The sequence below is a fragment of the Phycodurus eques genome, chromosome 12 (genome assembly GCF_024500275.1).
Source record: "Phycodurus eques isolate BA_2022a chromosome 12, UOR_Pequ_1.1, whole genome shotgun sequence".
Lineage (NCBI taxonomy): Eukaryota > Metazoa > Chordata > Actinopteri > Syngnathiformes > Syngnathidae > Phycodurus > Phycodurus eques.
This window is the reverse complement of record NC_084536.1, coordinates 15,907,223-15,920,091: the sequence shown is the minus strand read 5'-3', so window position 1 is coordinate 15,920,091 and position 12,869 is coordinate 15,907,223. Positions and strand designations below refer to the sequence as shown.

The 12,869-nt window shown below is 40.1% G+C and overlaps 1 protein-coding gene across 1 annotated transcript; it reads left to right on the top strand.

Annotated features, from left to right (window-relative positions):
* abcb11a (ATP-binding cassette, sub-family B (MDR/TAP), member 11a) lies at nt 1-10,988 on the top strand. Its single transcript, XM_061691475.1, has 27 exons — nt 1-46; nt 966-981; nt 1,049-1,106; nt 1,409-1,650; nt 2,367-2,451; nt 2,553-2,686; nt 2,761-2,932; nt 3,875-3,999; nt 4,067-4,241; nt 4,323-4,436; nt 4,591-4,701; nt 4,772-4,897; nt 4,968-5,171; nt 6,138-6,308; nt 6,383-6,572; nt 7,186-7,270; nt 7,346-7,454; nt 7,536-7,703; nt 7,793-7,897; nt 8,003-8,164; nt 8,732-8,935; nt 9,021-9,262; nt 9,355-9,511; nt 9,617-9,814; nt 9,911-10,117; nt 10,536-10,682; nt 10,788-10,988. The coding sequence occupies exons 1-27, from the start codon at nt 1-3 to the stop codon at nt 10,986-10,988; spliced, it is 3,954 nt and encodes a 1,317-aa protein (XP_061547459.1).
* Nucleotides 10,989-12,869: the final 1,881 nt, after the last annotated feature.

The following is a 12,869-nucleotide window of genomic DNA, read 5'->3' as shown; positions in this document are numbered from 1 at the left end:
ATGAAGAAAACTATCAAGTTTACACCACCGCGTGTGGCAGATGTCGGTGAGTGACCTCGCATTGAACGCACAAAAAAATGCGCTCATGAATCAGTATCATTAAGAGCCTTTTTGGTGTCCTTGTCAGTCATCATGAAAATGCAGCAGAACAGAGAACCTTTGAGGTCTTATTATAAGTGGCCAAACATTTGCATACATACCAGTTCATTCATAAGTCTCTTAAAATGAGTTTCCTTCATTTTATACTTTTTTTTTTTTTTTTAGTGGATGAAAGTGATTTTTCCATGTCCCAACACTGATCTGCTCAACACAGTGTGTGTAATAAGTAGTTAAATGGTATTCAACCAAACATTTTTTTTTTTACGTTTTTACTGTCCACAACAAGTTATTTGATCAAACGAGTAATTTTGATCATGTATATTCTATTGTCATAATCATATTGAAAATGTTTCATATGTCCCTGAAATAGCTGTCCACCATGTCATTATGGAGTAACTTCCCCTTTAAGAGACCCTCTGATATGACCAGCATTTTATGTTTCTTTAACAGAGGCTGAAACAGTGGATAGTTACAGAATAAATATTGACACTTATGTTTTGTAATTTTCATCATATTATAGTATGCGTGTAGTTGGATGTTGTCAAGCCTGTCATTGTCCACCCTGTCGGCAAGCTGATATATTTTGTTGTTTTCATCACATTGTCTGCTGGCGGTTAATATATATTTAAAAAAAAGAAAACGGGTTGGTATTTGACCAATATACATTTCTAACAGCATAACATCTACTTATCACAACAAATGTAAAGTTCAATGGATGATTACAGCTTTTCTGGTTGGGAAAGTCTCAAAGGCAACTTATTGTGATAATGACTCACATAGAGTAACATTTGTGCAGTTTTGAATTTAATAAAATAAATAAATAAATACTGTTTTCCGTATTATTAAATAATTTTCCTTCTTTGCAGCAAAACAAAAGAATGGGTAAGTGATTCTATGTGCCTCAAAAAATATTTTAGACTACAATGTTAATTAAATTGAATATTTACAGGGATGAAAAGAAACAGAAGAAAGAAGAGAATGCGCTCAGTGTTGGGTACTTTCAGCTGGTAAAAACTACAACTTAAACATACAAATAAATGTGTAATATACAAAATTTACTAAATATTTTATGCAGTCTTTTTTAATTAGATTGTATTTCTTTTATTTTGTCCACTATTCTATGCATCAAACAGAGCTGTTAACCTCATTTTGTTGCAGTTATGTAAGTGAATTGCAATGACAAAGGCATTCTGTTCTATTGTGTTCTAAAATGTAACTTTTATAACAATATTCTTTTCTCCATCTTTGATCATTTCACTTGAGACCATTTCAAACTCAAACTCAATGTAATGTACTTTCTCCTGACCAGTTTCGATTTGCCACCTGGAAGGAGGTTGTGACAATGGTAGTGGGGAGCGTGTGCGCGCTCATCCATGGTGCTGCTGGCCCTCTAATGCTTCTGGTGTACGGCATGATGACCAACACATTTGTGGCTTATGAGGTGGAGCTTCAAGAACTGAAAGACCCGAATAAAACGTGCCACGACAACACCATCCACTGGATAAATGGCTCCGTTTATGAGCCTGCTGAAAACATTACTGTTGTCTGTGGGTGAGTTGGTTTAATATCATTGCGACAGTGAGAAGGGTTGCAGAACTAGCCAAAACCGGTCACTTGGGTACAACAATGACGTTCAATGAACCTTGTTAAAAAAAAAATCTGCATATACAAAGATAATAATGTACAGTGGTGCCTTGAGATATGAGTCAAATCTAATTAGGGTTTTTCCGACATCTGAGCTGTCATTCAGCTGATCTTTTTCGTTTGTTGCAATGCTTTAAGGAACGGATAGTTGAACACAAGTGGTGCAGCAACACATGGACGGACAATATGACAATACTAATATGCATACATTCTTCATCTTCAGTTTTTTTTTTTGTGGGTGTGGGGGTGTGGGGGGCTGGAACGAATGAGTGGCATTTCCATTCATTTTAATAGGAAAAAATAATTTAAGATACAAATGTTTTGAGTTATGGGCATGCTCATGGAATGAATTCAACTCGTATCTCAAGGCACCAGTGTAATCTATAGCAATAATAATAATTTGGCAAACTAAGGTATCAAAAATATTAGTAACAACATTGTTCTACACCACTACAAACCATCCAAGGTAATCACACAATTAATACCTAAAACACAAACCTTTTCATGTCACTCTTATTAGATTGTACATGTGTACCTAATATTATGGCCAGTGAGAGAATAAACATAACATGTATTAACATCACTCAATACTAAACCAGTTAATCTTGACCTGATATTGACAGTGTAGATGTTGAAGCCCAGATGACTATGTTTGCATACTACTATATTGGAATTGGACTAGGAGTTCTTTTTCTTTGTTATTTTCAAGTAAGTATTCTACATTTCTTTCTAAAGTACTCAATTAGAGCAGAATAATATAATGGTATAACACTGTGGTTTTCTGATCTAATGTGCTTTTTCCCCTTCAGATTGTTCTCTGGGTGTCAGCCGCTGAGAGACAGACTCAGAGAATCCGAAAGGCGTATTTCCGTAAAGTCATGCAAATGGAGATTGGATGGTTTGACCGCAACTCTGTCGGTGAACTGAACACAAGATTATCTGAGTGAGGCCTCGAACTGCACATCGGGTCCATGTCAGTATGCGGTTTACACATCATATTGTTCTACTCCTTCTCAGTGATATCAACAAGTTGAATAACGCCATCGCTGACCAGGCGTCTTTCTTCATCGAGAGGATCGCCACCTTCGGTTTTGGCTTCATGGTGGGCTTCATCGGCGGATGGAAGCTGACGTTGGTTGTCATCGCTGTGAGCCCCTTGATCGGTGTGGCTGCTGGACTGATGGCAATGGTACAGTTGTGGCTCATACTCTACAAAGCCCACTTTGAGCCATTTAGGCTGCTAAGATCCCTAAAAGTGGGCACTAAATTCCGTGTGTGTTGGGCATGTTGTGCGTGATCCACTAAGATTAAGGTGCAATTGGCAACAGGTGTAAAAGTGCTGTAGAGTACAAATGAGGGGTTTGTTGTTTTGATAGCTCTGATGCTGTTCACCATGACAAATTGGAAATTGTACCCCGCCTCCTGCCCGATGATGGCTGGGATAGGCTCCAGCACTCCCGCGACCCTTGTGAGGATAAGCGGCTCAGAAAATGGATGGATGGATGGAATTAGAAGTGTTTGTGGAAGAGGCAAACCAACAGTGGATATTTTGTCAAATAGTTTGCCATGACCCCTTTTGAATCACACACACTTACGATTGCAGAATATAAACTCCCTGTCTAAGGGCGGAAGAGGTTACACGGATGCAGTCAATTGCTCTGATAATTTACAGGAAGCCAGTAACTTCATAAAAGTCGTGTTCTGTTTGATTTTAGTCGTCGCAGTACAAAATTACCACACTCTATTGAAATGATCCAGCCACAAGGGAAAGAGGAGTTGAAATAAATTTTGTTGTAGGTGATATTGCATGACTCCTTCTTGTGACTGGCTCAAACTCAGCCCTTAGATCATCCAGAGGTTCCTAAATTGCATTGCTGAATAGACAATATGTCTTGAATATTATTGCTTTCCGGCATTTCAAAAATGTTTATATGAGCAGCAACGATCCATTGTCCCCCGTCGGCCCTCATTTTGCCAATGGCTTCAGTAGGGCTATTTTGCCTGTTTGGCAGACGCAATCCTGGGTGCGCCTGGTTAGTAGACCAGCTTGCATGCACAATCAAGTTTGTGTAAATCAGTCTGTCATTCAAGTAGGTTGTACGATTTGGTGTGATGTTCTTCTTTCTTGTAGGCTGTGGCCAGACTAACAGGACGAGAGCTCAAAGCATACGCAAAGGCGGGAGCTGTGGCCGACGAGGTTCTGTCGTCCATTAGAACGGTGGCGGCGTTCGGTGGGGAGGACAAAGAGGCTGAGAGGTAGTTCTTTTTCACAACCATTTTCTCAATGAAGTACATGTGAAATTTTAAAATACAAATGATTCAGGTATGACCGCAACCTTGTGGAAGCACAGAACTGGGGTGTTAAAAAAGGTGCGATTATCGGAATCTTCCAAGGATATCTGTGGTGCATCATTTTCCTTACTTTCGCTCTGGCTTTTTGGTACGGATCAAAGCTGGTCATCGAAACCAAGGAGCTATCTCCCGGGACTCTTATTCAAGTACGTAAAATATTTTTTGGCCTTTAACGTATTTATCCAATGCACCCCATGATGCCATGTGACTACCATCCACCTTTGCAGGTGTTTTTTGGAGTCTTGATAGCAGCAATAAACCTAGGCCAGGCCTCACCTTGTATGGAGGCCTTTGCGTCAGGCCGTGCAGCTGCAAAGACCATCTTTGAAACGATTGACAGGGTACAACCAGCTTCTATCCATCCACAGTTGAGAAATGGCGACGATCACGCACCATTAAAATGTTTTGCCAAGCATTTATTGCTGCAGATTAACGTGTCGATTTTTGGCTATCTCAGCATTCACGGATCAGGTTTTATTCTTTTTTTATTCACAGGAAGCAGAAATAAATTGTTTTTCCGATGATGGTTATAAATTAGATAGAGTGAAAGGTGACATTGAGTTCCATAACGTCACGTTCCACTACCCATCTAGACCTGAAGTCATGGTAACAGTTGTTTCAATCAAGCAGATGCCTGCATCATTCACTTGTATTAAAACTAATCTGCCTTTTTCAGATTTTAAATGATCTAAGCGTGCAGGTTAAAGCAAATGAAACCACCGCTTTTGTTGGACCCAGCGGCTCGGGGAAGAGTACAGCAGTGCAGCTCATCCAAAGGTTTTATGACCCAAAGGAAGGAATGGTGATAAAATATCCTCAGATATGTTGGACTGAAGTGGAATCTTTCAAGACTAAAAGACTTTCATTTCTAGGTGACTTTGGATGGCCATGACATCCGAAGTTTAAACATTAAGTGGCTGCGCTCACTTATTGGTATTGTAGAGCAGGAGCCGGTGCTGTTTGCCACAACAATTGCAGACAACATCCGCCTTGGGAAACCTGGAGTGACCATGGAGGAAGTCATCCAGGCGGCAAAAGAGGCCAATGCCTACAATTTTATAATGGACCTTCCACAGGTATGTTTACAACATACTATGATTTGTAGTTGTTAGCTGGTCAGTTGTGGTTTAAGGCGGGCTGTAAAGTATGGGTAATGTAAACCATTTGTAGTCCCTCACAGGTTGAGCAGACATGTCACGAGTTTTCATATAGTTTTCAGATTTGAGGACAGAGGGAAATAAGTAATGAAATAACACACGTTAATGTTGAACTTAACCTGTCTAGAAGCAGCTTTGTTATAATCCACATCTTCACTTTGCATCAGCGATATGTTTTATTTGTCCCGTAAGCCTTTTGTATTATTATTATTATTTTCAATAAAACTTCTCTCTTTACTGTGACCGACAGACTTAGGCTGCGATTTTTTTTCCTGAAATATAACAACACCAGCACAAATGATAGCATTGGGCTGGATTGTTTGATTACAGTTCTTACATAATCATGGATGCATTTAGACTAAAAGCACCTGTAACTTTTAGTTCCTGGCCCATTGTTGTCTCTGTTTCCACTGCAGTTTAAGATTATTCTGCATTTGAGACCAAGGATGGAAAGAAACAAATGTGCGGTGTTGAGTAGGCCTTCCAGACTTGTTTTGCCACATAAATGATCCCAAACTCACGCAACCAATCCTGGCATAGGCCTTTTCATTTTGGACTGCCAATTCAGTCTTTGGTTCTCAGCACAATGAAAACAATTTGAATCAAAACAGTAGTGGTGAGTCAAGTAAAATGTGGTTAAAAGTAGTGACCTCTAATGTCCCCGAAACTTCAAAAAGCACTAACCAGCAACTTTATGGAGAGTTGATAGATTGCCTCACAACTAAATTTAGACATTGATTCCTGCCATTGAAACACAGTTCTTTTGAGGGTACTTGCACTCATTCATCCTTAGAGACTGTATCCCTAATTCTAACAATGTACTCCACATAGGTCGATAGATGCAATTTCAGAAACTTGAAAGTTATGTCGCCATTTATTTTTCAGAAATTTGATACTTTGGTGGGTGAAGGTGGAGGTCAGATGAGTGGAGGCCAGAAGCAGAGGATTGCTATTGCTCGAGCTCTGATCCGGAATCCTAGGATCCTGCTCTTGGATATGGCTACGTCAGCCCTGGACAACGAGAGTGAAGCTGTTGTCCAGAAGGCATTAGACAAGGTATGTAACTATTGCTACTCACTCACTTGACACACTTCATTGAACAACTGCAGTGAAATGATATTCGATGGCAGGTGCGCATGGGCAGGACCACCATTTCGATAGCCCACCGTCTTTCCACCATCAGGAAAGCGGACGTCATCGTTGGATTTGAACGTGGTCGGGCTGTGGAGAAGGGAACCCACAGCCAGCTCCTGGAAAGGGAAGGTGTCTACTTCACTCTGGTCACCCTGCAGAACCACGGTGTATCAAACACAGCTAATGGTAAGTCCATAGAATCCTTATGATCCTTAAATATGCAAATTTCTCAAAAGTGTCAGCGTGAGTGTTGAGCAGGTTGGGGGTTGGCAGATAAGCATTTCAAACGTTTTTATCCAAACTTGGGTCATACACTCTTTTCCTCAAAAGTCTGATGAAAAGTCTCAGTCTCGACTGGACTGCCAATTATATAGTCCTCCACTCTGTTATGGTTTGGGTTTCTCTTTAGGTTTTGATTTATTGCACTGTCTCTGGGTGTAGTCTATTCTGTCATTGGCCAGTCTACATCACATCAATTTACCAAATGATCGAAAGTATTAAGGTTATTTGGCCTAAAGGTACCATCTGAAATTAGGCAATGGCAAAATATATCAGGAGGACTACAAATTTGATATTTTGGTTGCACCCCCAAAACTGGCAGTGGTTGGCACGGCCACCTTGCAGTAACTAATCATCTGAACCTCTAACATGTTCACCCTGTGACCGAAATCCTGTTGTGTCCTGACTGTCTCTAAGTTTCAGTCAAGCATATGCCAAGGTTTTGTTCAATTTCCTCCAGAGTTACTGAAACTTCAATATGAACTGAGGGTGAGTTGACTGCTGACTTTTCTTTTGCCAGGTGCTGTCAGCGGAGCTGCTGCTGTGGAAAACTTTGAAACAAAATTGAGGACTTTTAGCCGGGGAAGCTGCAGGTCGACTAAAAGGTGCAGTAAAGTCAACTGAAAAGACCATATCAGGAGATTACTGTATCGGATACGAAATTGCTATTATTCCGATAGGAGTTCAGTTCGGCTGCGATCTCAGAGCAACTTGTCCAGTGATTTTGGCCCTGACACCGTATCAAACAGCCTCAGGATCCTTTCCAGCCAGACGTTCATACCAGACATTGTATGCTTATACCATGTGAAAACATTGCCGTCATCTGTCATGTCATGTCAATTGGAATAACTTAATGTAAATCGTCAATAGCCAGAGTATGAGGATGAGGAAGATGAGCATCTTCAACCAGCTCCAATCGCACGGATCCTCAAGTACAATCAGTCAGAGTGGCCCTACATGCTGCTGGGCTCTTTGGGAGCTGCTATCAATGGCTCTGTTAACCCCATCTACGCTGTGCTGTTTAGCCAAATTCTAGGGGTACGGACGTCTTGCATCATCTTCGGTCGACTTGTAAATGGTTTCAGAAACTTGAGAGGTTAAACTGTTGCTTTTTTTTCTGTGTGCAGACCTTTGCCTTAGCTGACGTAAATGAGCAGAGGGACCAGATCAATGGGATTTGCGTTCTGTTTTGCATTGTGGCCGTGACAAGTGTCTTCTCACAGTATTTACAGGTTTGCGCGAACATTAAAAGCGGACATATTTGCAAACTTAAACTATAACGATCCTATTCATCAAAAGTAATTCTTTGTCTAAATGAATGTGATTTGATGTTGCAGGGATACGCCTTTGCAAAGTCTGGAGAGTTGCTGACACGTCGTCTAAGGAAATTAGGCTTTCAGGCCATGCTGAGACAAGACATTGGCTGGTTTGATGACCTCCAAAACAGCCCCGGAGCTCTGACCACCAGACTGGCAACTGATGCTTCCATGGTCCAGGGTGTGAGTAGTTCCTTTCCAAGCTTATATCGAGAGTATTTTGCAAAGGTTTTGGTTACTACTGGCTTTTTTGGTTTTGTTTTACAGCACTCCTTTTGACGTAGTGTGACAATAAGTACAGTATAGGATTATGCAAAAAACAAAAATGCTAAACTGGTTTCCATGGAAGACTGTAGAGCCATGGGATCAACGGAAACGTCCACACCCAGGAATCATAACGGCACCTCCGATCTGTCAAGAAATTTGAATATTATATTAGAAACAGTCAAACGGATATTTAACATACAAATCAAGTAGGAATTGGCCTTCTGAAAAATAATTCCCCAGGTGTTTAATGAATCTGTATCATGTATGAGTTTCACTTTTTGAATTGAACTCATCAAATAAATTATATTTTTGATTATATTCACATTTTTTGGTGATGCACCTATAGAATTGCAAAAACAACCACAATTGTGACTTCTGCACAGTGCTGAACACGCCCAAGTTGTCCGAAATGTCCAATAAAACAAAAAATAGGGATCTAAAAAAGATTTTGTTGCTTCATGGTTATTTTGTATTTTGTCTTAGGCTACAGGATCTCAGATTGGCATGGTCGTCAATTCCCTGACCAACATTGGAGCCTCCTTCATCATTGCCTTCTACTTTAGCTGGAAGTTAACCTTGGTCATTATGTGCTTCTTGCCGCTTATTGGGCTGTCTGGACTCTTGCAAGCCAAAATGTTGACTGGTTTTGCAAATGAAGACAAAAAAGCAATGGAAGACGCAGGCCAGGTCTGTGCCCTCACCATCACAGTATGTATATGAAATCCCAGGATGGTTTTCCATACATTTTTACCCAAGCTGACCTTTTTTGCAGGTTTCCAGTGAAGCTCTTGCCAACATCCGAACCATCGCAGGTTTGACCAAAGAGAGCACATTTGTGGAGTCATATGAGGAAAAACTTGAATGTCCGTATAAATCTGCCAAGAAACGGGCCAACATCTACGCGCTCTTTTTTGGCTTGTCCCAATGTGTAATCTTCATGGCATACGCTGCTTCATTTCGGTATGGGGGATATCTGGTTAACTCTGAGGGACTGCCGTATGTGATAGTTTTCAGGTGGGTAAAATAATATCTCCCAAGTTTCTTCTCAAATATGCATTGTGATTGTGATCACCAGCAAATTTAGCGCTGATATATTGTTACTCCAGGGTGATATCGGCAGTAGTCATCAGCGGGACTGCACTGGGCAGAGCTTCTTCGTTCACTCCTGATTACGCCAAAGCTAAGACAGCTGCTGCTCATTTCTTCAAACTTTTGAATCGAACACCTAAAATCAGCACAAGCAGCACAGATGGCGAGAAATGGGTTTGCGCATAAAACAATAGGAATGTGATGTGAATGCTGAGAAATATTTGTGAATCCGAAATGTAAACTTTACCTTGGTAATTAATCTTGGTCTGTCATCATCAGGAGAACTTCAAGGGCGAAATAGAGTTTGTCAATTGTGAGTTCACCTATCCAACACGTCCGGATGTGCGCGTGTTGAAAGGCCTGTTGGTGTCTGTAAAGCCCGGTGAGACGTTGGCGTTCGTGGGGAGCAGCGGCTGTGGTAAAAGCACCAGTGTTCAACTGTTGGAAAGGTTCTACGACCCGGACGAAGGGAAAGTGGTGTGTGCACTGTTGGGAACGCTCATCTTAATCTCCAAATGAAACAAATCGACAAAGAAGTCAGCAAAACTCTCTCATGTCTGATTTTGATTACAGTTGATCGATGGTCGCCCGTCTCAATCAGTGAATGTGCCCTTCCTGAGATCTCAGATTGGCATCGTGTCCCAGGAGCCCGTTTTGTTTGACTGCAGCATAGCTGAGAATATTCAGTATGGGGACAACACGCGCAGCGTCAGCAGAGAAGAAATTGTGGAGGCGGCCAAGAAAGCCTACCTTCATGACTTTGTGATGGCACTGCCAGATGTGAGAGTAAACCTTTGACTTTGATGCATCAAGTACAAATAAAAGAGGGTCTGCTAGGAGAATAGAAATGGTCATTTTTAAGGAAAACACCAAAAGCGACTGCAAACGTGACATTTTAACGAGAGTCAACGGGTATAGATTTGTGCGCTCCCAGAACGGATGTACGGTACATTTCAAAATATTTGTATTTTATTATCAATATTTGAATACATTTTTTTGTCTTCAAGGAAAGTAATTTGCTAACTACCATCAGTGTTGGGTCGGCGCCCTTGCGTCATCTATGAACCAGCCACCATTATCTATAATGTACAAAATATGCAGCACATGTCATGTGTCACTCTGACGTTATTTTCAGCATTGCTAATCTTGATGCATCTGTCGTTCTTTCAATCCCTGAATACATTGGACAAATTGTTAGAAATATGAAACCCAGGTTGGCGCGCAAGGCTCCCAGCTATCAAGAGGACAAAAACAACGCATCGCCATTGCCAGGGCTATTGTCAGGAACCCCAAGATCCTTCTTCTAGATGAGGCCACCTCTGCTCTGGACACAGAAAGCGAAAAGGTTGCCACTTTTTGTACATATAACAAGCTCCACCACCACATGATCCTTACATGATAAAGACAAGATGGCATTATGGTTTTTTTTTTTTGTTCCCCCCCCCACAAGACTGTCCAGTCTGCTCTGGATGACGCGAGAAAAGGTCGAACCAGCATCGTCATTGCTCACCGGCTCTCCACCATCCAGAACGCTGACATCATCGCAGTGATGTCACATGGCGTCGTCATAGAACAAGGCACTCATGATGAACTCATGGCCAAGACTGGTGCTTATTACAAACTGGTCACAACTGGAGCGCCCATCAGCTAGAACCAGAATGTGAATATGAATGGAGGAAAAGGTTTTGAAAAGATTTATCTTGGTCTAACCACAAAATCCCTGTTTAAACTGAAATTTCAACAAGGATGGGTAGACTTTTTATATACACTTTACATTTTGATAATTCATTTTTAATACTATTAAGTACATGTTAGATTTGTATTATTATATGAGGTAAGCAGTTAAAAATGCGTGGTCATGTTTGTAAAACTGGACTTCATCAAAATTATGATTTGCTAGCCCAGTGTTCAACCCTAACCCTAAACCCTAACCTCAATCATAACTGACCACAGGCCAGTAAACAAAACGGCATAATAGTCACACTCAATATGGGATGTTTAAATGACTTGCAGCTTTTTTGGATGTAAATTGTTTTCCAGAAATTTCATTTAGGTTTTTTTTTTTTTTTTTTTTTTAGCTCTGTTAATGCATTGAAGGCTTGAGGCTTTAATACTTCTTTTTTTTTTTTTTTTTTTAATACATCTTTTTTTTTTTTACTCCGATAGAGGATAAACCTTGCAATGCAAAGCAGCTCTGCACTTTCCCATTTTCTAGTTCACCCAATGAAGTGCCCATTGAGTGATTGTCTTATGTTATGTTAGCTACAAAACGATATTTATTTGTATAAAAACACCTTATAGTGTCCAACATCACTCCCAGTCCAATACTTTGATTTAAATGATTCCACAAGATTGCATATTTACACCATATAACACAATTTCTTCAAGAAATTTGTTCAATCGAACGACAACATTCTTACTTTCTGCACTCGTTTACCTCCCCATATGAGTAAAACGGACTAATATTACTGAGAGGATAATGTGCATGCCGCTTTGTTTGTTAACAGGTTACTTGACCACTTAGGCCACTTATGTAATGAGCTGAGGTACCACTGGATGCTTAGCAACTATCCACACAGCTAGTAAAGACCCCAAATGGACGCTGATGGGGAGCTCCACTAATCTGCCTAATGCAAATCAAATTAAATCAGACTCCCTTCTGCTTTGTAGCATTTTGGCTGATTAATTGGAACATATATACCTCAACCTAGGCAACCCAGGTACTGACAGTGTCATTAACACACTGCAGGATGATCATATAAATAGGGACAGTACATACACAGCTGTTGCGGGGAGATATGCATTAAATTATGTCAGTAAGCCGTAGAGATATATAAAGAGATAAAAGATATTCAGACGGGCTCCGTACTCACCAATTTTTAACCAAGGCTTTCATGATTTCATGTGTGTTTTTCTATCTGCTTGAATGCTTATGTGTAATGTGTAACGCATTGGAAAAGTGTTTGAAATGCGTCATCTACAGTAAAGAGCGTTACATTTAATTTCATAAATTGTTAGGAAAAGCTTGTCCTGATATGATAATAAAGGTTATTATATCACAACAATTAATCTTTCTTTATTCAATGTTTAATCTTATGGTGTTAGTAACCAAACAGCCTTACTGTATGTTTTTGTATGCTGATGTAGCGTTTTTGTTTTCTTTGTAAATTACTATCACTATAAAATGCCTGTAACTCGTGTCAATGTCAAAAAAAAAAGAATAATAAATAAATAGCCTGGTCGAGATTTCTCCTTCAAACGCTGAACTTCAATTTGTGATTGCAAAAGTAAAATCAAAATCACATTTTAAAATTCACAATTTATTAACTTTCACTTACAGCAACTTTCAAAATGATGTAATACAGTTTTCGCTGAGCAATCTTTTAAAATAAGGTCAAATAAAATAAAAACGTAACTACATAATAACATGTATAAAAATGTCCTGGACTTGTGTGCATACATTACATGACCTAATATGTCATTGAATATAATGAATCACAAATATATTGCTAATCATATTAGGAGACGTCGT